The sequence below is a fragment of the Abrus precatorius genome, unplaced genomic scaffold (genome assembly GCF_003935025.1).
Source record: "Abrus precatorius isolate BTA unplaced genomic scaffold, Abrus_2018 Scaffold2, whole genome shotgun sequence".
NCBI lineage: Eukaryota > Viridiplantae > Streptophyta > Magnoliopsida > Fabales > Fabaceae > Abrus > Abrus precatorius.
The window spans coordinates 38643840-38664656 of record NW_020874362.1 but is presented as its reverse complement, the minus strand read 5'-3'; the positions used below and the strand labels follow the sequence as shown (position 1 = coordinate 38664656).

Below are 20817 nucleotides of genomic sequence, written 5' to 3'. Positions count from 1 at the left end.
AATAAGATTAGATGTTATAACATTTTAAACTGATATTTGAGATATTAAGTTTATGATAAAATTATTTAAAAAAAACTAGTGCAACATACTAATATTTTTTAAGAAGCAATTAATACTAATATAAATATGAATTTTCTAATATACATCGAAAACAATAAAAAAAATATTACAAATAAAAATTTAGAAATTTTATAATATTAAAATACAATAAGTCCGAATACAAGCTTATTATTTATTAGTCTGGTCATTATTTCGTAAAAAAAAATGATATGATAAAAATAGTGTGTGTAGTCTGGTCATGCTTTTCAAATTTCGAAATACAGAAATAAAAAACTCTGCTTCACTTTCAAATTCCCGCTCCTTTCTCTCTCTCTCTCTCTCTCTCTCTCTCTATATATATATATATATATACACCCACTGAACCCCATCGAGATCTTCCGTGTTACCGATTCTCAAATTTCCATTGGGTAAGCGCTCTTTCATTCATTTGGTTGATTGTTCTATATTCACCAAATTTGTGTTGAATGCATATACATGCTAAAAATTATGTATTAGAATATTGTTATCAGCTATGGAGTCTCTCCCTGATGCTATTCTCCAATACATATTGTCCCATGTCAACAATGGTCGTGACGTGGCAGCTTGCAATTGTGTTTCAAAGCGATGGAAGGAATCCACACCCTACATCACAACCCTTTACTTTCCTCGCAGTGTATTTGATAACGTTTCTTCTTTTGTTGGTGAAAATGCTGACGCCATTGTCAGAAGAATGATATCAAGGGTTGTGCAATTGAAAGAGCTAATTGTGTATTGCCCATTTTCTTCTTCTGGTCTTGCATCGTGGCTTTCATTGGTGGGTCTTTCCCTTCACCAGCTTGAGCTCCGAATGGACAATCTTGCTACTGCTGACAATCAGGGTTTCCATGAAAGTCCTTCAAAGTTGGATTGTGTAAATGCAGCTAGGAATTTGAAGTCTTTGAAACTGTGGAGTGTGTTGATGGTGCATTCCCCAAAATGGCATGTTTTTCCAAACCTCAAGAATCTTGAAATTGTTGGTGCAAGATTGAAGGACTCTGTGTTGAATGTGGTGCTTCAATCATGTCCCTTTCTCACTAGGTTGTTACTTCTTGCATGTGAAGGGTTTAGATCAGTCTCAATTGACTTGCCATATTTAGAGCAGTGTAAGCTAGATTTCTATGGCACGGGGCACTGTTATCTTACTTTAACCTCTCCCAAAATTGAATCCCTGGAGGTACAAGGTTGTAGTTGGATTAGGGTCCCTGAAACCAAGAACTTGAGGACTCTTTCCATATCCAATAGTGCAGGTAATTAACTGGTTAAAATGGTTGTTGCATTTGTATATTTGTTTTTGTGTTAGAAAGATAATATAAAATTATTTAACAGCATAAAAATTTCTGAGATTGTTGGATCATGATGTGGTATCATAGCCTTAATGACCTAGTGATTTATATATATATATATATATATATATATATATATATATATATTTCACGTATTTTTGCTTCCAGGGAGAGTGTATATGGTTGATTTTGGAGATCTTACAGCTCTGGAATTCCTGAGTATGAGGGGAATCCAGTGGTGCTGGGATGCAATATGCAAAATGTTGAAATTAGCAAGCGAGGTGAAACATCTCTATATGAAGGTTGAATTCACTGGGGATTATGAGGTTCTTCAACCCTTCCCAGAGATTGATTTTGTTGATTTTTTCAACAGTCATCAAAAGCTGAGAAAGTTTGATATTCATGGAGCCATGTTCGCGGCACTGTGCCAGAAGAACAGTCTCCAACACGTAAGCTCATTATGACTTTGATATTACCCTTCTGATTGAGGGTGTTCTTTTATGTTTCATCTAATGATGATGTTTTATTTACAGGTGGATTCTGGATTTGTGATTCCATTTTTGGAGGAGGTTATAATCACTGTGAGGTCACCACTTAATGCTGAACAGAAAATGGGTACTCTTGAATCCTTGTTGAAGTACGGGAAAAGTCTTAGGGCCATGGTTATAAAGATTCTTGGGATGAAGAGCTGCCATACTAATGCTGATGAATTTTTTGACGACATTTGCGGGTTCAGATACATGAACCGTAAAATAGTTCGAATAGAATAATGCTCAGAAAGAGACTTATTTTGATCCGTTCTTAATTTAAGGCACTTCTCTAGGGAGCTAATTAATTTGTTAACTTTCTCTGTTAAACGATTTTGTTGTTTTTATTTAGAATTTCATATGATAGTGATCTCTCGTTTTACTGAATTTGGAGAATGAAATTTGGGATCTCTTATTTAAAATCATAGAAGCCAAAATGAGCAGATAGCCAATGATGTCTACATGACATGAGTGTTGGATAGAAGTACAAAGGTAAACAAAACGACTTATATCACAATTCACGAGGGGGGTAGCGTATCCTCTCAATTATTAAACTTGACACGGTCTAGATCTAAGATTTCATCCTTTATTTTTGTAAATTTCATTTTTTAAAATAAAAACATTATATTCATAAAATATCTTTAATGTTCATATTTTTTATAATGATAACATCAATGCAAAAAAAATTATTCTAATATAAGAAATTTAAAGAATCTTTAACGTCAATTGCATAGTATTATTTTTAAAAATTTGATAGAATAAGGAACCTAAGTAAGGTGCACGGTTATTTATGGTCTTATAGTTGTTATTGAAGTCATATATGCAAATATCTTTAACAAAACTCTAATCGTCACATGCTATTGGTCTAAATATTTGCACGATGCTAATCCACTTGACATGCTTTTAAGTGCCATAAATAAATGAAAAAAATAAGCTAATGTGTTTTCTCTCTCTTTTCCCCTTTTTTACTTAACAAATTTTTGCTTTTCTAAGCAACCGTTGCAACACAAGTTCATCACTTCATTAAAAAACTAAGATAAAGAACAATGTTAAAATTACTCTAATGCTGCAAGAAGTCTTGCAACGGAGGTTAAAATGAAACACTCAGCAAAGATGCCTTGGCTTAACAAAACAATAAAGTGAAACACCAAATAAAACAAAATAATAGGACTTCTTAATTTATTAGCCGATCATTTAATTTTTCATATTAGGGTTTTAGCCCTATATCGCTACCAAACGCATAATAATATTATCTGTTAATGAACATAACTTGCCTTTCTTTTACATCCTCAACACAAGCAATCGAAATACTCAACCATGACTCAGCATATCCTTAATGATCTTATCCTGTCCAACAGTTCCCCATCACAGAGGTAGTAGTTAATAAAAGGGTATGAAGACCATCCTTTTATCCGAGTATCATTCACTAAAATTATTTTACCTCTTTTCTGACGGTTTTCATATCCCAGTCATATAAAACAATTCATTGTAATAACCATCTGTGGATAAGAAAAGTTGAAAACTCTACTAGTGGTATCAAAAATTCCTGTCTACTACTTGTAAGTAGAGTTCATAAAAATGCTTAAGTTGTTGTAAGTTTGCTGTATCACAAATAAAATCAAATTAACACTAGTACAATCTATATAAGCTTCTTCTTCTGGAAGAACCGCTTCAAATACCATAATTGCAAAGCTGAAACCGCAATGCACATACCCAAGGACAGGATACTAAACCATGCCACTCTGGCATTTGTTTTTTCACTCATAGTCCTCATCTCAGCTTCCCTGAGCAAATAGCCCAAAAGGCAAAAGTTATACACAAGTTAAGAATGATTTGCAAAAGATTCCTATTCGAGGAAGGTGTTGACTTTATTGAAATTACCTGCCCTTGAGATAGAGCAAATTCTCATGGATGGCCTCTACTGCTCCTTCTAGCTTTCTCAGCTCAAGCTCGACTCCCTAGGTATCAATAGAGAGAAATCAGCAATAAGAAGCATCCAAGAGCAAACAGAAGAGTATATAGATTTCAATTCAGATTCAGTTTCTCTCGGGTTCTTTACTCTCATGTCACAACAGCAACTGCAGTAGCACCTCCCATTATTTGTGTAGGGTCCAATAAACATTCTTTAGTGTCTTTCACTCTCAAAACATTTGAGGGAACATGAAATAAGGAACATGAAATGATCCAAATCTTTTTAATTCACAAGCAATTACTAAATGATTCAAGGAAACTACAAACCTTAAAAGTTCTTAAAAACCATTTCAAAACAGTCCATCAACTCATTTTTTATTACACCTTGAGTAAATGTCAACCATTGAGAGGTAAAACTCTTACCTTCTTTTTACGCGAGATTTATAGTATAAGATTCAAAATTATAATTATCTCTTATATGTTTACCTCAATCTTCTCTTTTCTAGCAACTGAATCCCAATCCTTGGCTGCAATTCCAATTTTCCAATCAAGGTTCACATTGACATCACCACTTCCTTGATGGCCATCAATCCAGAAGCATGCCAGGTAGTTCCCAGTCTCTTGAGTTGTAAATGCAAAATTACCATGAGTTGAGTTCTCCTTGTGATGAAGATTGTTTCCATATGGTGATGTCACCTAAAGGAAACACAATACCATTAAAAACCAAGAGACAAGTAATAGACCTTATTAACAAGATATAGAAGATTGTTTTTCACGATCCAATCAAAGTTACATCTTCATAACACAAGCAGATCTAAACAACAAAAATACACACTATTAGAACTTATTACAAATCTAGAATATCTCCATGAAGTGCATGCTTTTTTCGATATTTCAACCCTATTTCTACTCAAACGAGATATTTTTATGTGAATTTATCAGGCAATGGATCCACAGCCCAGGTAGCTAAGGTATTTGATAGAAAACCAACTAATAAGTTGGTCGTTTTTATTGCTGAACCACAGAATTCAGACCATACAGTAAAGGGTTGCTGTCCCCCGAGTCTTATGACTCCAACAGAGATTATTCCTTGTCCAAACTTGCAGAATTACAACACACATAACTCCCTTCTACACTAGACTACATGTATATTTAATAATGCATAAATTCTCCTAACTTCTATTCAAAACTGCGTACATGACAATAATTATTTCCCATTATTTCAAATAATACATAACTGCTCATGAAAGTTATAATAGGTTTCCATCAGTATTAATGTCTCCAGGTTTGCCATCTTTGATCTTCGCAACATCTCAGTATGGAAAGAATACTACTCTGCAAACCATGCTGTAAGACATTTCCACCATCAGAATAAACCTATTCTCAGTTGTTTGCCCCTTTCCACCATCAAAACATCTCCATGTGAAGAAAGGGTCAATTTGTGGATACGATTAACAAATAACTGATTAAGACTATGCAGCTCAGGCTACATAAGCATAAATCAACAAAGTTGAGAAGTTTTGAGCAACAATAATTACATTCACTGATAACTACATTTGCAGACAAAACAAAGAAGCGATAACTATCAAATTCATAACATAATAACACCACAGATAAGCATTTCCAAAGCTATTAGGATAATGCATTTCCAAAGCAAAAACCTAAAACTAGCATACACAAATGAAGATCCACAATATGATAATCCAACTAATCAGTTAAGCAAGCAGCACCTCTGCAAAGTGTCAAATAATAAATCAACGGAAAACATATCACCAAATCGTCTCTTCCTTTCTCGTTCATCAACTAATTTCACCAAGTCAATCCTAAATCTAACAAAAATATTATCAATATACATATTTTTATCTTTCAAATTACCAAAGGCAACAACATGCAGCAACACAAACAAGAATTTTCCCAAACCATATAATAGCGAAGACACGACAAAAGTCTACCCACACACTTTTCCAATATTTAATATAGGCGCATAAAACGCAAATCAACGAACTCAATACAATTCCACCTCAATTTTTTCAGAAATCAAACAAATCCCAACATGGGTAAGAAAATCGGCAATAATTTTTTTTTTTAAAAGTGCACGACGAAAGTGATGAGCAATCGAAGAGCGACCCAGGAAAGAAATCCGAAAAGGGTGTCATAGTTAAAGGGAAAAACGGTACCTTGACGGCGATGGTGGCGCTGTGGGAATGATCATCGGGAACGACAACATAATCAGCCAAAACGACGACGTTGTTCTGGATTTCTTCGGAGACGCACTTAGTGCCTGAGGCGGGTAGGGTGAGCCAGATAGCCAGAACCGATGGAATGAGATTTGTTGAGAAGAAGCATAGACTGAGCAACAACGTGAACACAACTCTCTTCCCCATACCCTCCTCTCTCTCTCTCTTTCTCTCTCTCTCTCTCTCCACACACAACACACACACCAACGTCAATGTTTTTCTTTCTATTTTTCAGGTTCAGCACATGGATCTGTATCAAGCATTAGGCAACGATGGTCGATGGTTTCAGTTTTTTTATTTTTATTTTTGGAAATCCTCTAATTTTATTTTATTAATTGTCTTGCTTGTTAGTTTTTATGCTCTCTTTGGCTTAACATGGATTTCTTTCCAAAGTTTATTAATTATGAAAAACTTAATGCTTAGTGTGTGCGAGACAAAAGGTTAAAATTTGTGATGAAAAAACGTTTTAAGGGATATTTTCTTACTTTAAATAATAAAATTATTTTAAACATAAAATTGATTGCTATAAATGATTGTATATTAGTTTTTAAATATTTTAAACAAAATTAATTTTCATATGGTATATTTAAAAATAAAGTTTATTTATATGATTGATCATAACAATAATAAATCATTGAAATAATCTTTTTGCATCAACTCAATCGCATACTTTATAAATGCAACGTACAAATGTAGTGACATAGGATTATCATTACTATTTTGAAAAAATTAAATTATTGATGTTGGTAGTACATACTCAAATTTTATTTTTGAAAGTTTGACTGTAATTTTAGTTCTTTTATTATAATTTATGTGCAATTTTACTCATCTGACAATATTTTCTTGAACTTAGTCACATTACTTTTTAAACTATTTTACTTAATTTTATTGTATCACTTTCACTGATATTGTATCACCTTCAGCTAAACTACTGAAATAAAATGCAAACTCAGTTTAGTTAAGAGAGAAATAGAAAAATAATTTAAATAAAAATAAGATAAACATTTAGTTTATTTAATATAAGATAAACAGTTTTTTTTTTTTATTATTTCGGCGTTGAATTGCCCATTTGCTGGAGTACCATTAAGGTCTGGTTCAAGTTCACAGGCCAGACCAGACACCTTAACGGTCACCCACTTGTGCTGTGTTCCCCACCGATCAATACCATTTGAGATCCTATTTTGCTCGTGAATTGTCAGAATCTACCTCACATTTTTTACCTAAATTATTTGTTCATGTCCCATGAAAAGGAATTATTTTACCTCAAGCATTTACAACAATAGCATTAACATTTAGCACACACATCACTTTAATTTTGTATTTTTTTATCATTTAATCATAAAAATCAGATTAAAAGAATCCACAACTATGGTTAAGAATCCACAACTATGGCGAGTCTACACTCTACAGAGAGTGTTCTTTAAAAAACAATTGTCACAGTCACTCAAAAAGCAATATAAAAACGTTATGTGAAAAAGAGCAACTCACAGCACTTGCTGCCAAATAGAGCTTCCGTTGAGCTTCTAACTTTTGTGGGTCTCATAGTAATCATTAACTCAAAAAGCAATTGTGTTCTGCCTTTATATGATTTATTTAAGAATTTTTCGAGTAAAAAAAATAATTGAGTTACTCACAATAACGTGAAATAAAATTAAATAATCAAAAGTACATAAAATAATTTTGAGCAAGACTTGCATGAAGCCTTGAATGAAGTTGCTCGAAGAAAACATACCCTATCCTTCAGACCAAGTCTACACCATGGAGAAGCTTATTCCTTAGCTTATTCATATAAATAAGAAAATGGTTTCCAAGTTCCAACGGCTCTCTAAGCCTTTTTCACACCATAATGAGGTATAGTTCATTAAGGAACATATATCTAATCAATTAGTTTTTTCTTAACACCCGAACAGAAAAAGAAAAAGAAAATAAAGAGAGACCTAATAATTACATAAGATCCTATCTTGCTAGTTTTACTGTCTCATACTCGAAAGATTAGGTTCAACATGGGTTTGGAACCACGTGACCCTACGACAAATTCTTGCCCAACAAATTCTTAACGTTGTAAAAGGCCAAATACACGTCCTTTATATGATTCACCACTCTCTTTTTCTTGCACTAAGCTAGATTTGCTTGTTCAAAGAAAAATGGAAAGCCTCATTTCCCAGTTTACCTTCCTCTCAGATCAAGCTATAGTAGACAAAAGCTTTGACCCTTCCACAATCGAAGACCTGATGAAGCTATTCGAGATTGAATAATACAAGGCATGGGTAGCTCTGGAACTTGAGCAAGAGAAAGTGGTGGAAGAAGATGAGGTAGCAATGCAGCATGCGGAAGATCACCTTGAGTGGATCATAGATAGTGCCATGCATGAGTTTAGACACTTTGAAGAAGAGCTTGAGAGAATGTCAAAAGCTGAAATGGATAACTTAGTTGGAAATGCTGAGTGCTAGAGAAATGGGAAATTTCATGCACAATGCTGCTTCTGTTGTTTCCAAGAGGTTTTCTCAGTCCTTATGTTGCTGCTTTAACTAGAAAAGTAGGAGAATTAGATCTAATTTGTGCCAAATTTGAGAGGAGATACTGATTATTCAGCAATTACTGAAAAAAAAGGAGATTTATTGTTCATGTTACGTGGGAATTCAGGTATTTTTTTAGGTGGATCTGATAAAAAAAAAAGGCTTAGAATTTCAGACAAATTAACCTGTTAAAACATGTATTGAACATTGTATTTAGTAGTTTAGCCAATTTTCCTGTTTTTTATTAATTCTGTCATGTTTTCTTGATTAATTAGTGAGGAGACAAACATTCTACCATGTCTTATGCCTATTTTCTTTATGGATCTTGAGTAATGGCTAAGAAATTGAAAATATTTTTTTAATTAAAAATCATTAAAATCACAAAGATAAGTGTATTAATAATATTTTTAATAAAAAATTATTACTTTTAATTCTTTACTTAATAAGTCTTAGCCTTAAGACAATATTTAACGATTGCCTTTTTCCGTACGTGTTTTCAGCAGATTTGTCTGTTTGCTTTTTCATGAAGATAGAATATAACGTACTTTGCTATGAAGCATATTTAGAAATTCATGCTGAAGATCAATGAAACACTGTTATACTTTCAGCTGCAAGTACATTTTCAATTTTCCGCATATTTCTCTTCTCGAAACATAACCGAATGAACAGTTCTTTCTTGACACACAATGTAATTCTTAGTTCTATTCTGCAACTCTGAAGGTTTCAACAGGCAGAACCTGTCAGGTGGAAGTGGCAATCAGAGTTTAAATAATTTTCACCTTCACACAGCACATACTTCTTTCTTCACAGAAACATAACTATTGAAAAGAATCCAATCACTGAATTATTTAAGTGCCAAGTGAAGCTCAACAAAACAATTGTGCAGCCATAGAACCTTGAATTACATTAAGTTGTTTTGAGAACTGTTTGATGATTAATCTCTTGACCAATTGCAAGCTTATTTAGTTAAAAAAGGGAAAAAATATCTGAAAGAATTATGTGGAATATAAGTGAAATGAATTGATAAAATAAAATACTCTTCCTTTGAAACAATTAATTACAAAGAACGATAAAATCAAAAAGGAAAGGGAAAAGTATTCTATATATTCAGGGAGTTTCCGGGAAAACTTTTTTCTCCATGAAATTGATGAAACGTTGAGCATAAGTCTTGGGTTCCACAACTGATATAGACATAGGGTCATACTGCAGTGATTTGCAGGCATGCTCAAGTTTCTTTTTCAGATTGTATTCCTGCAATATATCAATTATGCCCATGTAGAGGACCACATCATAAACCTCAAAAAGCTCAACTTCTGATTCCTCCACCTTATCCTCTTGAAGCTTGCGCGTAGCTTGAGCTGGCATGTTTACTCCCAATTGCACTCGCAACCTGAGTAACATTGATTAATATAAGATATATATCATTACAATGCACGACAACGTAGCAAATGATTTATTCCTAGAATTGCTATTAAAGAAAATGACATCAAGAACAGTGGAAGAAACATAATGCACTTGAATTGTTATTATTGTACACGTGCAACTAAGACCAAAGAAGCTTGAATAGGTGCTGTATCAATGAATATTGAGATTGAAAATTTGAAACAATGAGAATAATCTAGTGCACAAGAGAAAGTAATGTTAGAGAAGATACCTTGCAGTACCAGGCAGTAAAAGATCAACTTCCTTGTCACCTATGGAGTATGCCCTCAATGTATTTCCTCTAATGTGGGGTCCAGGTGCAGTGTTGACAAAGCTGGGTTCATGGGCAACTAATAACAAGCCTTTAGGAATAATCAACTGCTCCCCTTGTTTGTCTGCATCTAGTGTAAGCAAAGCAAGATGAAAATAAATAATAAGAAGCCCCACAAATGCAAGAAGAAAATAGAGAGAACAAAATCAGTTTGTAGAGAACTTATACAGTAAAAGTACAAGCTTGTGTAGACCAGGATTCCCACATGCAGAGAGAATGACACAAAAAATATCATTGGAATGCTTAGTGACTGTATGGACTTAGGGCTAATAGGAATTAGGAAGGTACTAGATATTTTAGCTGGCCTGATCTTTTTCAATGATTGTATGGAGTCTGGGCCTAGGGCTAAATTCCCATTGATTCCACCTATGCCATGGAGGGATGAATCACTGAAATAAACCATGTTACCTCCCATTTTATAACCCATTCCAATCAATGCTAGGTGTCTTCTACAATCAATAATTTTTTAAAGAAAAAACCCATGTCACATTCTAATAAATGATATCAAAGGAGGTATTTACCATTGCCAGAAGGTAAGCTATATTGACGCTGCATTAAACTGGAAGGTTCCACTAAGGCCTTTAGATTCTCTGGAGCTCTAAAATGTAATCCCAACAGAAGGCTGTAATCAATTATATGCTGAGACTCCAAGAACATGCAGTCTAGAGAAATTTGTCTGCACCAGAAAAACAATTCAGGTCATAACTAGAAGGTGAACTTCCTAAACATCCAGTCAATGCGATATCAAACACAATTATCATGATAAATATTTTAGTGCACATAGACTCAACCTAGCAGTCACAACTCATTTCTATCACAGGCCATGAGTAAATCAATCATAACCCAGAGGTGTTCCAGTAATTGATATTTATATAGTTAGGTGGATTCCATCTAGTCATGATACAATATATGAATTATAATTTTACCAAGATATAGCTTCTATATTGAAAAGAAAAAGATAAATAAAATCCACTGAAAGAAGTGTCACCTTTGATAACAGTTTCATAAGTCATAACAAATTCAAACACTCTATACTAATTATCTCTAATGCAACACCTCTAAGATGAGTTTGGTTTTCCGATCCTAATGTGAACTTTACTTCTAGATTAAATCTTTCAAGTTGAAAATATGAAGAAGAAAATTAAAGATATAGACAATCCAATTGCATTTATACTTTGAAAGATTACCTATTTCAATTTTAAGACCTATGACTTTATGGTTTCAGGGGACCAATTAAACATCGTATTACAACCATGAATTATGACCATTATATTATTAATCCACTAATAAAGTAAAAGATGAACACTGTTAGATGCAGTAAACACATCTAGAATAAAGCAGTAAGAATTTCCTATGAAATAGACATTATATGCTCTTGAAGAAAACAACTGTTATATTCTTGAAATATGTCAACAAATATTCCTTACTTGTACAGAAAATTAAATTGCATCCCGATCACTTCAACAGAAGTAGCTCTTAAAATGTAGGAACTCACTTGAATAGGGATTCTCGTAATTTTTTATCCATATGAAATTCATATTTTAGATCAAGATCTTTCAATGTTGTATTGCTATTAATTTTATCTCCGTCTGTATATCTTCCTTGGGTAGACCCCTTTAGATCATATCGTCGGTGAATATGCAGTTCTGTGCAGAACATATTCCCCATCACTACGAAGCGCACCTAATGAAGAAAACAAGGAAATGTTTACACGATAACAACAGCCAACCCCTTTTCTCACTAAGTGGGGTTGGAAAACAAGGAAATATTTATATTTGTAGTACCAAATGAAAAGGAAAAGAAGCTAGAGACAGATATATGACACTACCTTTTTCCCACCTCTTAGTGTTATTCGATGAAGCCCAAAGAACTTTGTAATAAGCGTATTCTCATAATCTCCTACATGATGGTAGTATTTAGGAAGCATGTTGAGCAGAACCTACAAGGAGATAAGAAACAGAGTTCATAACCATAAACTTTGGTGTTTCCTTTCAACTGGGTAAATCAAATTCATTATTAATTGTGAGAGATGGAAACAAAAGAAAAAATTGGTTTCTATGTAAAAGTGATTTTATAACTAAAGAAGAACTTTCTTCCGAAAATCCCATCTAAACACAGCCTTAATTAGTCATTTTGGCATCGGAATTCATGAAGTTTGCCCTTAAAATTTGTCATCAGATTATTGGCACTAGAAGTATTATCGGTGACTATTGAACTACTAGAGACAGAAAGATGAACAATCATCTATTTTGATTTAGAATTACTAGCATAAAAAACGTGTCTCTCCAGAAAAAAGTCCATCATAATGTGTTCTTAATTAGATAGATGTTAGCACTGGATTTCAATAACTGTTTTTGAAAATTGTCATCCTATGGCACTACCAAGTCCTACCAGTGTTCATGGATTGCCAAAGATGAATACATAAGCAATCATCAATTTCTCTATAGAACATAAAAAACACTTTTATCCAGAAAATGCCCATCCATATGGCCTTGATTAGCCATTTTGGCATTGAATTTCACTGAACCTTGTCCTTAAAATTTGTCATCAGATTAGTATATGATGACAATGTCACCAAGTACTATCTCATACAACATGCTTATGCATCCAACTGCAGAACTCTTAAAAAGAAAAATTCATATATGAGTTGATGAATTCAACACAACACAATTCAATAAATTGTTTCTTGATCCATAGAGGAAAAAGAAGGCAATTACAAACCTTTAGTTCATTTTTTTTTAATGTCTTTATCACAAATCTATCATCTTGAGAAAGAAAGAAGATGCTGCCACTTTTTCCCGGTGAAGATATGTCCCTTAGACCAGAATCACCACAAATGGACATCATGTACTCAGCAGCATCTAATTTGAACATTTCTCTCAAATTCCTGAAAATATATGCTAATGTAATTATGCAAAGAAAGAAGAAAAAAAAAGGATACTAGAATGCTACATGTAATTAACTAGAACTGGAAGTCATAAATTAGTCGAGCACATGAAACCCACAATATCATTAAATGGAGAAAGTGTTAATTTGAAAATCTGAGTCGTTTATGTTAAGTATGCATCATGTGCTTCAAACCATCACCCTGACTAAGCACTCTAATATGCCACTTTATAATCACAAATTCATAGCATGAAGAATTCATGCATATTATTCTGATAATGACTATGTTCACATTTAAAATTGGACATATTTCTTTACTTCATTTAAACCTAAGGAAAAGGGTTGGACTCAACTTCAATGTTGATTCTTCAATTTGGAAATTCTTCATTGCAACAAATTAGGATGCAACAATAGTTTTATAAACTAAACCCAACAAATAAAAGTTAAAAGGACATAATGCTTTCATGTCTTACAACTTTGAAACCAATTGATCCTACTATAGCCATATATGGAAGGGTTCCAATAAATGATGCTAAAGATATAACTCATTAGGCATGCATGCAGTTAATAAATACCTGAAGACCATAGGGCAGTAATCTTTCCAGTAGAAGTCTATAGAACTGTGTGGAGGAGTCAACTGTGAGCCCTCCTTGGGGAAGTACATCCTTATCCTAGCTCGGTCTCCAAAATCAGATGACCGAACTTCACGTGCAGGCACTGGTGTAATTTTTCCAACAGTGTACCTGAGAATCCGGCCAAATTTGTTTGAATAAAAATTCATAAAACAAAATACCAAATGGAATAAACAACACTACAATTTAACAAGCACCCCCTCAATTCCTTCACCATACTGCTGACATATTAAGCCCTCAAAATTTCAACTTCCTTATTCACAATTATAACTAAATTTTTGCATTCTTGATCAAAGTTTACTGACTTTATTGTAGATCTCAACAACTACACTGCAAAACATTCTTATAAAGAACAGACGCATTCCTTCACCAACTAAACTTTTGCTTTCTTGAGGTGAAGAAGAAATTTAGTTGTCGATCAAGTTCAATGACATTGTGTAATCCATGTAACCAACCTCACTTAGTGAGATAAGGATTGATTATTGTTGTTGATATGAAGTATAAATCCTTCCGATCTGTTTTAGTTAATTTTTTTTGTGGTTTTAGTTTATTTTAACGAAGTTATGGATCAACATCGGGCAATAGGCTATACATGCTTTCAACACAATATCAGTGTCTCCTATCATTCATCTTCCTTTTATTTTCCTACTGGATCACCCTGGGTGACTTGTCTCGAATAATCATGTTCCAGCACCCAGGTTAATAGGAGTGTAAAAAATACTACTGTCAAAGGTGATCTAAACAATTCCTTTTTGACAGATGCAAGCTAAATATAATTCCTCCCATCTGCATTAAGACTCTAATTCATGTACTAACATGCTTAAGTTTTCTATCCATGCCAAGGACAACAAGAAACACATCATTTGTATAATCAATTCCTTATCTTTAATTTGTGAGCCAATCAGTATGTATGTATCATTACCCTCTAATGTACTATAACTTCATAGGCACTCGTTGAATATTACTTTAGCCATTACTTTGTGAATTCAAGTCATCTAATCCATTAGCCGAATCACTTTCTACACATGGTCTAGATTTTAAAATAAGTAAAATGCAGGAGAAAGAATCATGATATTACAGGCAAGGCAACAATAGATACTATATCAGTTGTTTCAAAGTAGTTTAGAAAGGTAATGTTAGATCAAATAATTTACCTGATGCCAAGCTGCAAATTAAGCTTCAGATAATAGCTTCGGCGGCCTCCAAAAATATCAATACATGAACTCTTCTTTACCTGCTTCACACTAAACTTATTTTGTCGTTTGTTTTTATGTGATGTATCTGAACAGTTTCTACTTTTTTCCATGATTAGAACTCCTTGCATATATTCCCTTTCATAAACCAATGAGTTCATATCAGATGCCTCAGATTGACTTTCATTAAAGGTCTCCAATAATGTGGGTGAGTCACGACATATACAATCTCCAGCAGGATCTTGAAGGTTCCAATTTGCATTCAATGATGAAGTTCTATGAGATGTTAGATGTGAACTTTTTGATCTACTACTGACTGGAATTTTTTCAGAAAGGCTACGCGTAAATTTTGGTTTTGGAGTGATATGCTTTTCTGTATTTGATAACAAACCATTATCATCACTGTTAAAAGAGCACCACTTCTTTAGAGATGGTTGTTTACTACCAGCAGGATAGAATGTTCCTTTTCCATCCTTTAGGCCTTTACTCCATGTCCCCATATAAAGGCCCCCATCTGCAAATCTATAAACTCCAGATCCTTGTCTAAGCCCATTTAACCAGCAACCATCAAAAATATCACCATTAGCCCACTTCATAACCCCTCTTCCCTCAATTTTCCCACCTTTCCAGTTCCCAATATACATATTTCCATTCTTCCAAGAATACCTTCCACAGCCTTCACGTATTCCTTCTTTCCATAAACCTTCATAAATATCTGAATTGGAATACTCCTTCCGTCCAATCCCATGATGAGCATCCATCCTCCAGCCTCCTGTATAAGTGCACCCGTTAGATCTTGTAAAGGTGCCATGACCATGAAGGTAACCCCCAGAGAATTCACCCTCATACTTTGCTCCTGATGGCCATGTAATCAGTCCTTTCCCACTCATTTTCCCATCTGTCCAGTCGCCTTCATACACTGTTCCATCTAACCATGTATACTTTCCTTTGCCATGGGGTACTACACCCTTGATTTTACCACTGTAGGCATCCCCATTCGAAAAGGACTTCTCTTCAAACCTACACTTTACAAGAAATAGTGATATCATCATACATGCATAGAGAAGAGAACAGAACAGACAAGACAGAGTCAAAACAACATAAAATACAGAATACAAGGGGATGAATGGGGATGAAGCGTTTCAATGAATATTACCTTCCACTGTCCTCCATGACTTACAGATTGTCACTGTTTTATTAAGATAACTCTAAAATTTCTATTTCCTTTAAATGATTGAACATATCATTCACTGATATGATAAGGAAGTTCATTTCTGCTTTCACCAGCTTTACGACCCTATTATGCTCCAGCATAAACTCTGAAACATATACAACGTCCATAATAAGTCTCAAAATGCAGTAGAAGAAAAAGTCACAGTAAATCCTTTGAAAAGGTTTCTGTACTAAAGAATGCTTTTTGGAATCTTTCTGCAAAATACAAAAAAAAATGAATATTTAGGGAACTTGCCATGTATTTAGAGAATATTTAGAGAACTTTCCACAAAATTGTCATGTCATGATCAAACGGAATATTTTGAGAACTTGCTAGAGGGAGACTTCACACACCGCTAATAGAAAGGTAGTGAAGTTGGCTGGTAATGTGCGTTTAGTGTACAGTACATGTTTGAAATTTCTCTCTCTTGGAATATTAAAAGTGATTCTTAATTTCTTATTATGCTGTACTTGTTTCAATTGGAACGAAAAAAGTCATACTCTGAAAACAGAGAATTAAGCTTACTTTTTAGCTAAGGCTCTGGGAGAATCATTCTCAATGAAATAAAGAAAGAGGCAACATATTACACAATTTGTTCATTACTATTTCATAATTCACTACAATCAAAACCTCACAACCTGCAGACCAACAACATATAATAAACTAATTTACAAGTCCCTTCTTTCTAAATTGAGCATCAGGTCAATGCAAACACTGCCTCTGCTGCATCAATGAAAATCCTCTAAAATCTACACTTCAAATGGATATGCTCATTCCTAACGGAGCCAGTGCAAAGCCAGAACTTTACTGTATTCCTTGTCAAAGAAGAGTAATTAAAATTAACATCTAAACATAACTGAGCAAAATTAACATCTCCACATTTTCACCAAACAAATATTATCATCACAAGATTATTCTTAGCATCATTTTGATTTTTGGGTGGAAAAAAGTTCATACCCCATTTGCACACTACGAATCAATGCCCCATATGCATTCTCGTATATGCATAAAATGAGTAGCTAAAGCGATATTCTTCCAGAAATTGTAATTGGGTATAAGAGAATCTCCTGTTGATGTAAGGAATCCACAACACATAAAATCCAAAAGTTGAAGACAAGAATCGTTGAACTGACCTTGGATGGATTGAAGAGGAAATGACTAATATCCTTCCTGAGAAACGAAGCAAAACAAACTCAAACCAAGAAGAAGTGAAGTCCCCCTCAAGAATCAAAACAAAACCTGAGGAGACAAACAAATCTTAAGATTAAAGCCCTTTCTAAAAGAGTTTTTCAGATAGGAACTCTGGAATCCTTGTTCAACTACCTTAGCCGACAACTACCCCACCACCCAAAAACTAAATATTTTAAATTAGTTACAGCTGATTATGCCTCCAGCTACTATATATACTATGCTCCAATAGAGACACGTCACCTCTCTCTCTCACTTGGCTCTTTTGTGCATCACTTTAACAGTTATTGAACACTACGGCTGTATCTATGTGCCATGCAATACCCAAAGCAAGATCAAGATGGCCCCTTTTAACTACCCTGAAAAGGGTACGGCGTCGTTTCAAGTTTGGAATCTGGAACACGTGTCAATCCCTCTTTTCTGTACCCATCGTCATCAGAATTACATGTACGAAACAATTATAACACGTGTGTAGGCTCCACCCCTAATTAATTTTACATCAGTGTCTTTGTTTATGCCTCATTCCACGAGAAGAAATAATCGTGAATCCACCACCACAGCTTGTAGCTGATGCTAAGTACCAAAAAGTATCTATCACGGAAAGGATAAAGCCCCACTCCACTATTTGCTGTTCAATAAGGAATAAGTAATCACACCCTGTTAAAGTTCACTTTTTCTTATTAAATACATCTAGTAAATCAACTATGATTGCATGATTCATATTCTCAAGTTTAATATCTTACGTGCATTCGTCTTACTTTTATTCTCTTTCGTTCCCATTGTGTGTACGGATAGAAAAATCAAAAGTTTAACAGGTTTCTAGATCAAATTATAATATATGTCACCTAGTCAAATTATTGGTTAATTATATTTTTTATACCACAGGTGATTTTTATAAACTTATGTTTTATTTTATATTATTAATCATAAATTTTATTTATTCTATATTTACAACATTAAAATAAATATTCATCCTTATTTATTCGAACGCATGCTATGAAATGTTTAATGACAACGGACGTGCTTTCTGGAAATTCTGTCCCACTTTCGTTGAAAACTGAAAAACCTACAAATTTGGGTTTCCTCGTCAACATGTAACACTACCGTGCTCACGTATTGCATTATTGGGATTTGGATTACCTTACGAAAAAGCTATTGAGATAGTTAACCAATTAACTGGAGTGTAAACACTTCTTTACATCATTATTATCTCAATCATTATATTCAAAATCCGAACTTTAAATGTTTAACAATATATAAAATCAATCCACTGTTAGACAATAGTGTAAACAAATGAAATATAAAAACATCTTATTCTACTTAAATGTGAACATATGGCCAATTGTGAGTCAACATGAATGCAAAGTTAAATTATTACATAGGAAACTTTAATTAGCGTAAGAGACAATAATAGAAAATTGCTGATGCGGTATGGAGTGCATGAAGAGAGATTCTCCCCCAAAAGAAGAGGTATCTTGAACAGATAATATGTGCTTTTTAATCAATTTTAATTTATAAACATTTTCAAATCATGTATTTTACTCTCTTTATTTATTTATCCTCATATCGTATTATCTATTACACTTATTTTTTATATATTTTTCTATACCTCATTAGGTGTAGATATTTCACTGAATATTTTCCTTCTTAAATATACGTAGTTGGTGCCCCAAACTTGAAGTCACGTTGGAACCATGATTATAAGAAAAATAAAGTGGTTAATCATGTGGGAATTGCCTTTGGACAACTTAATTATGTTATCTGTATTAATTTACTGATTGCTGATTAGGAAAGTTAGCAAGCATAAACAGTCTTTCATTATCATCAAGCATATGATTCTTCCACAATAGACAACTGGGATTGGATGTAAAGTTAATAAAAATATCCTTAATGAATTCACTGATTAACATTTTCATGAGAAAGTGCATGTGTGTGTCATCTCACGTCTTATTCTTTCACAATGGACAACTTTCATGCTGAACAGAGGCATCTATGCGTTTTGCATCCGATTCTTTTGTTCCATTTATGATTCTTATTTTTCTTTTTATTATTAGGGTTATGTTGTTCCCATGTTTGATTTGTATAATCTAAATTTTTAATTTTCTTTAGCTCAAAAAAAAAAAAATCTTTTGACTTAGTTTTACTTTAACAAAAATAAAAAATGAATAAATCAAATTACAAACGTGCAGAGTCCCCTCCACCACAGCGCTGCGGAATGGGAAACCCATACCCAAACCCAATTTCACCCTCCGAAACCCGAATCGGATGGATCGGAATCGGCGTAATGGGTCACGCCATGGCCTCTCGCCTCCTCTCCGCCGGTTACTCGGTCACCATCTTTGCTCGCAACCCTTCCCACCCCAATTCCCTCTATCTCCAATCCCAAGGGGCCCAACTCGCCCATTCCCCGGCCCAACTCGCCCAACTCACCGACGTCCTTTTCACCATGGTGGGCCACCCCTCCGACGTCCGCTCCGTCCTCCTCGGCCCAACCGGCGTCGTTTCCTCCCTGCGCCCTAATTCTGTCACTGTCGATACAACCAGCTCCCACCCCGACCTCGCCCGAGAAATCTTCGAGGCGGCGCGTGCTCGAGGCGCGTGGTCCGTCGATGCCCCGGTTTCCGGCGGGGACATAGGCGCGCGTGACGGGAAGCTGGCGATCTTCGCCGCCGGGGAAGCTTCGGTGGTGGAGTGGCTGAGGCCAGTGTTTACGGTGCTGGGGAAAGCGACGTACATGGGTTCTGCGGGGTGCGGGCAAAGCTGCAAGATCGCTAACCAGATAACAATTGGGGCGAATTTGATTGGTTTGAGCGAAACGTTAGTGTTCGCAAAGCGTGCGGGGTTGAACGTGGAGCAGTTGGTGGAGGCAATGAAAAACGGTTCTGCGGGTTGCAAGGCTTTGGAATTGTTCGGGGAGAGGATGATAAAGAGGGATTTTCGACCCGGTGGGTTCGCAGAGTATCAAGTGAAGGATTTGGGAATGGGGGTTGATGTTGTGGATAATGATAAAGTTGTTGTTTTGCCTGGTGCTTCCTTGTCCAAGCAATTGTTTTCGAGTATGGTGGCGAATGGGCAAGGCAAGCTTGGAACACATGGTGTTATCTCTGTTATTGAGAGGATCAATGGGAATGAATGAATGAGTGAGTGATATTTGGAGGTTCCAATTTCGTAGTGGTAATAAATCAATGCCCATGTTAGATTTTATTTTGACGTGGCATTAAAATTAAAATTGTCAAGGTAGGAGGTAGTGTGAGTGTGGTTTGTAATTGATTTTTATTTTAATGGCTGTGCTGTTTGGTGTTGTCTACATTTGCTTCTTTTTGTTTCGGAATTGCATGAGTTGCAACGTGCGTTTGCATTAGATAATAACAAAGATAATCCCCATTCACGACCCTCCATT

At 34.7% G+C, this 20817-nt stretch overlaps 4 protein-coding genes across 8 annotated transcripts; 2 read left to right on the top strand and 2 right to left on the bottom strand.

Moving 5' to 3' along the window:
* The first annotated feature begins 568 nt into the window (after positions 1-568).
* Positions 569-2131, top strand: LOC113860107 (F-box protein At1g10780-like). The gene is made up of 3 exons (XM_027492759.1): positions 569-1325; positions 1530-1810; positions 1895-2131. The coding sequence occupies exons 1-3, from the start codon at positions 572-574 to the stop codon at positions 2129-2131; spliced, it is 1272 nt and encodes a 423-aa protein (XP_027348560.1). The 5' UTR covers positions 569-571.
* A 913-nt stretch (positions 2132-3044) lies between these two features.
* Positions 3045-6274, bottom strand: LOC113857894 (transmembrane emp24 domain-containing protein p24delta3-like). Its single transcript, XM_027490168.1, has 4 exons — positions 5977-6274; positions 4286-4495; positions 3770-3846; positions 3045-3672 (listed from the first exon to the last, which is right to left on the bottom strand). The coding sequence occupies exons 1-4, from the start codon at positions 6181-6183 to the stop codon at positions 3528-3530; spliced, it is 639 nt and encodes a 212-aa protein (XP_027345969.1). The 5' UTR covers positions 6184-6274; the 3' UTR covers positions 3045-3527.
* A 3196-nt stretch (positions 6275-9470) lies between these two features.
* On the bottom strand, positions 9471-17741 carry LOC113857893 (phosphatidylinositol 4-phosphate 5-kinase 7-like). 5 transcript variants are annotated; one of them, XM_027490162.1, is made up of 11 exons: positions 17553-17741; positions 17363-17468; positions 16173-16335; positions 14978-16036; positions 13767-13934; positions 13027-13192; positions 12134-12244; positions 11801-11988; positions 10827-10981; positions 10207-10375; positions 9471-9942 (listed from the first exon to the last, which is right to left on the bottom strand). In XM_027490162.1, exons 3-11 carry the CDS (start codon positions 16187-16189, stop codon positions 9660-9662), a joined length of 2316 nt encoding a protein of 771 aa, XP_027345963.1. In that variant the 5' UTR covers positions 16190-16335; positions 17363-17468; positions 17553-17741; the 3' UTR covers positions 9471-9659. The 5 variants fall into 5 exon arrangements, with proteins under 5 accessions (XP_027345963.1, XP_027345964.1, XP_027345968.1 ...); XM_027490163.1 differs by having other exon boundaries at positions 9539-9942; positions 17187-17468; positions 17553-17739; XM_027490167.1 differs by having other exon boundaries at positions 9539-9942; positions 14978-16041; positions 17553-17720.
* A 1859-nt stretch (positions 17742-19600) lies between these two features.
* LOC113858921 (probable 3-hydroxyisobutyrate dehydrogenase-like 3, mitochondrial) lies at positions 19601-20817 on the top strand. The gene has a single exon (XM_027491724.1). It carries the CDS (start codon positions 19633-19635, stop codon positions 20551-20553), a length of 921 nt encoding a protein of 306 aa, XP_027347525.1. The 5' UTR covers positions 19601-19632; the 3' UTR covers positions 20554-20817.

Excerpts from the sequence above, each read along its gene's own strand:
- LOC113860107 (XM_027492759.1), top strand. The coding sequence starts at position 572 with ATGGAGTCTCTCCCTGATGCTATTCTCCAATACATATTGTCCCATGTC. Across the intron at positions 1,326-1,529 it reads TTCCATATCCAATAGTGCAG|GGAGAGTGTATATGGTTGAT; the intron begins GTAATTAACTGG and ends TTTTGCTTCCAG. Across the intron at positions 1,811-1,894 it reads AGAAGAACAGTCTCCAACAC|GTGGATTCTGGATTTGTGAT; the intron begins GTAAGCTCATTA and ends TTTTATTTACAG.
- LOC113857894 (XM_027490168.1), bottom strand. The coding sequence starts at position 6,183 with ATGGGGAAGAGAGTTGTGTTCACGTTGTTGCTCAGTCTATGCTTCTTC. Across the intron at positions 4,496-5,976 it reads GCGCCACCATCGCCGTCAAG|GTGACATCACCATATGGAAA; the intron begins GTACCGTTTTTC and ends TGTTTCCTTTAG. Across the intron at positions 3,673-3,769 it reads TTGCTCTATCTCAAGGGCAG|GGAAGCTGAGATGAGGACTA; the intron begins GTAATTTCAATA and ends CTATTTGCTCAG.
- LOC113857893 (XM_027490162.1), bottom strand. Across the intron at positions 13,193-13,766 it reads TACTGCCCTATGGTCTTCAG|GAATTTGAGAGAAATGTTCA; the intron begins GTATTTATTAAC and ends ATATATTTTCAG. Across the intron at positions 11,989-12,133 it reads CACTAAGAGGTGGGAAAAAG|GTGCGCTTCGTAGTGATGGG; the intron begins GTAGTGTCATAT and ends TTTCTTCATTAG.
- LOC113858921 (XM_027491724.1), top strand. The coding sequence starts at position 19,633 with ATGGGAAACCCATACCCAAACCCAATTTCACCCTCCGAAACCCGAATC.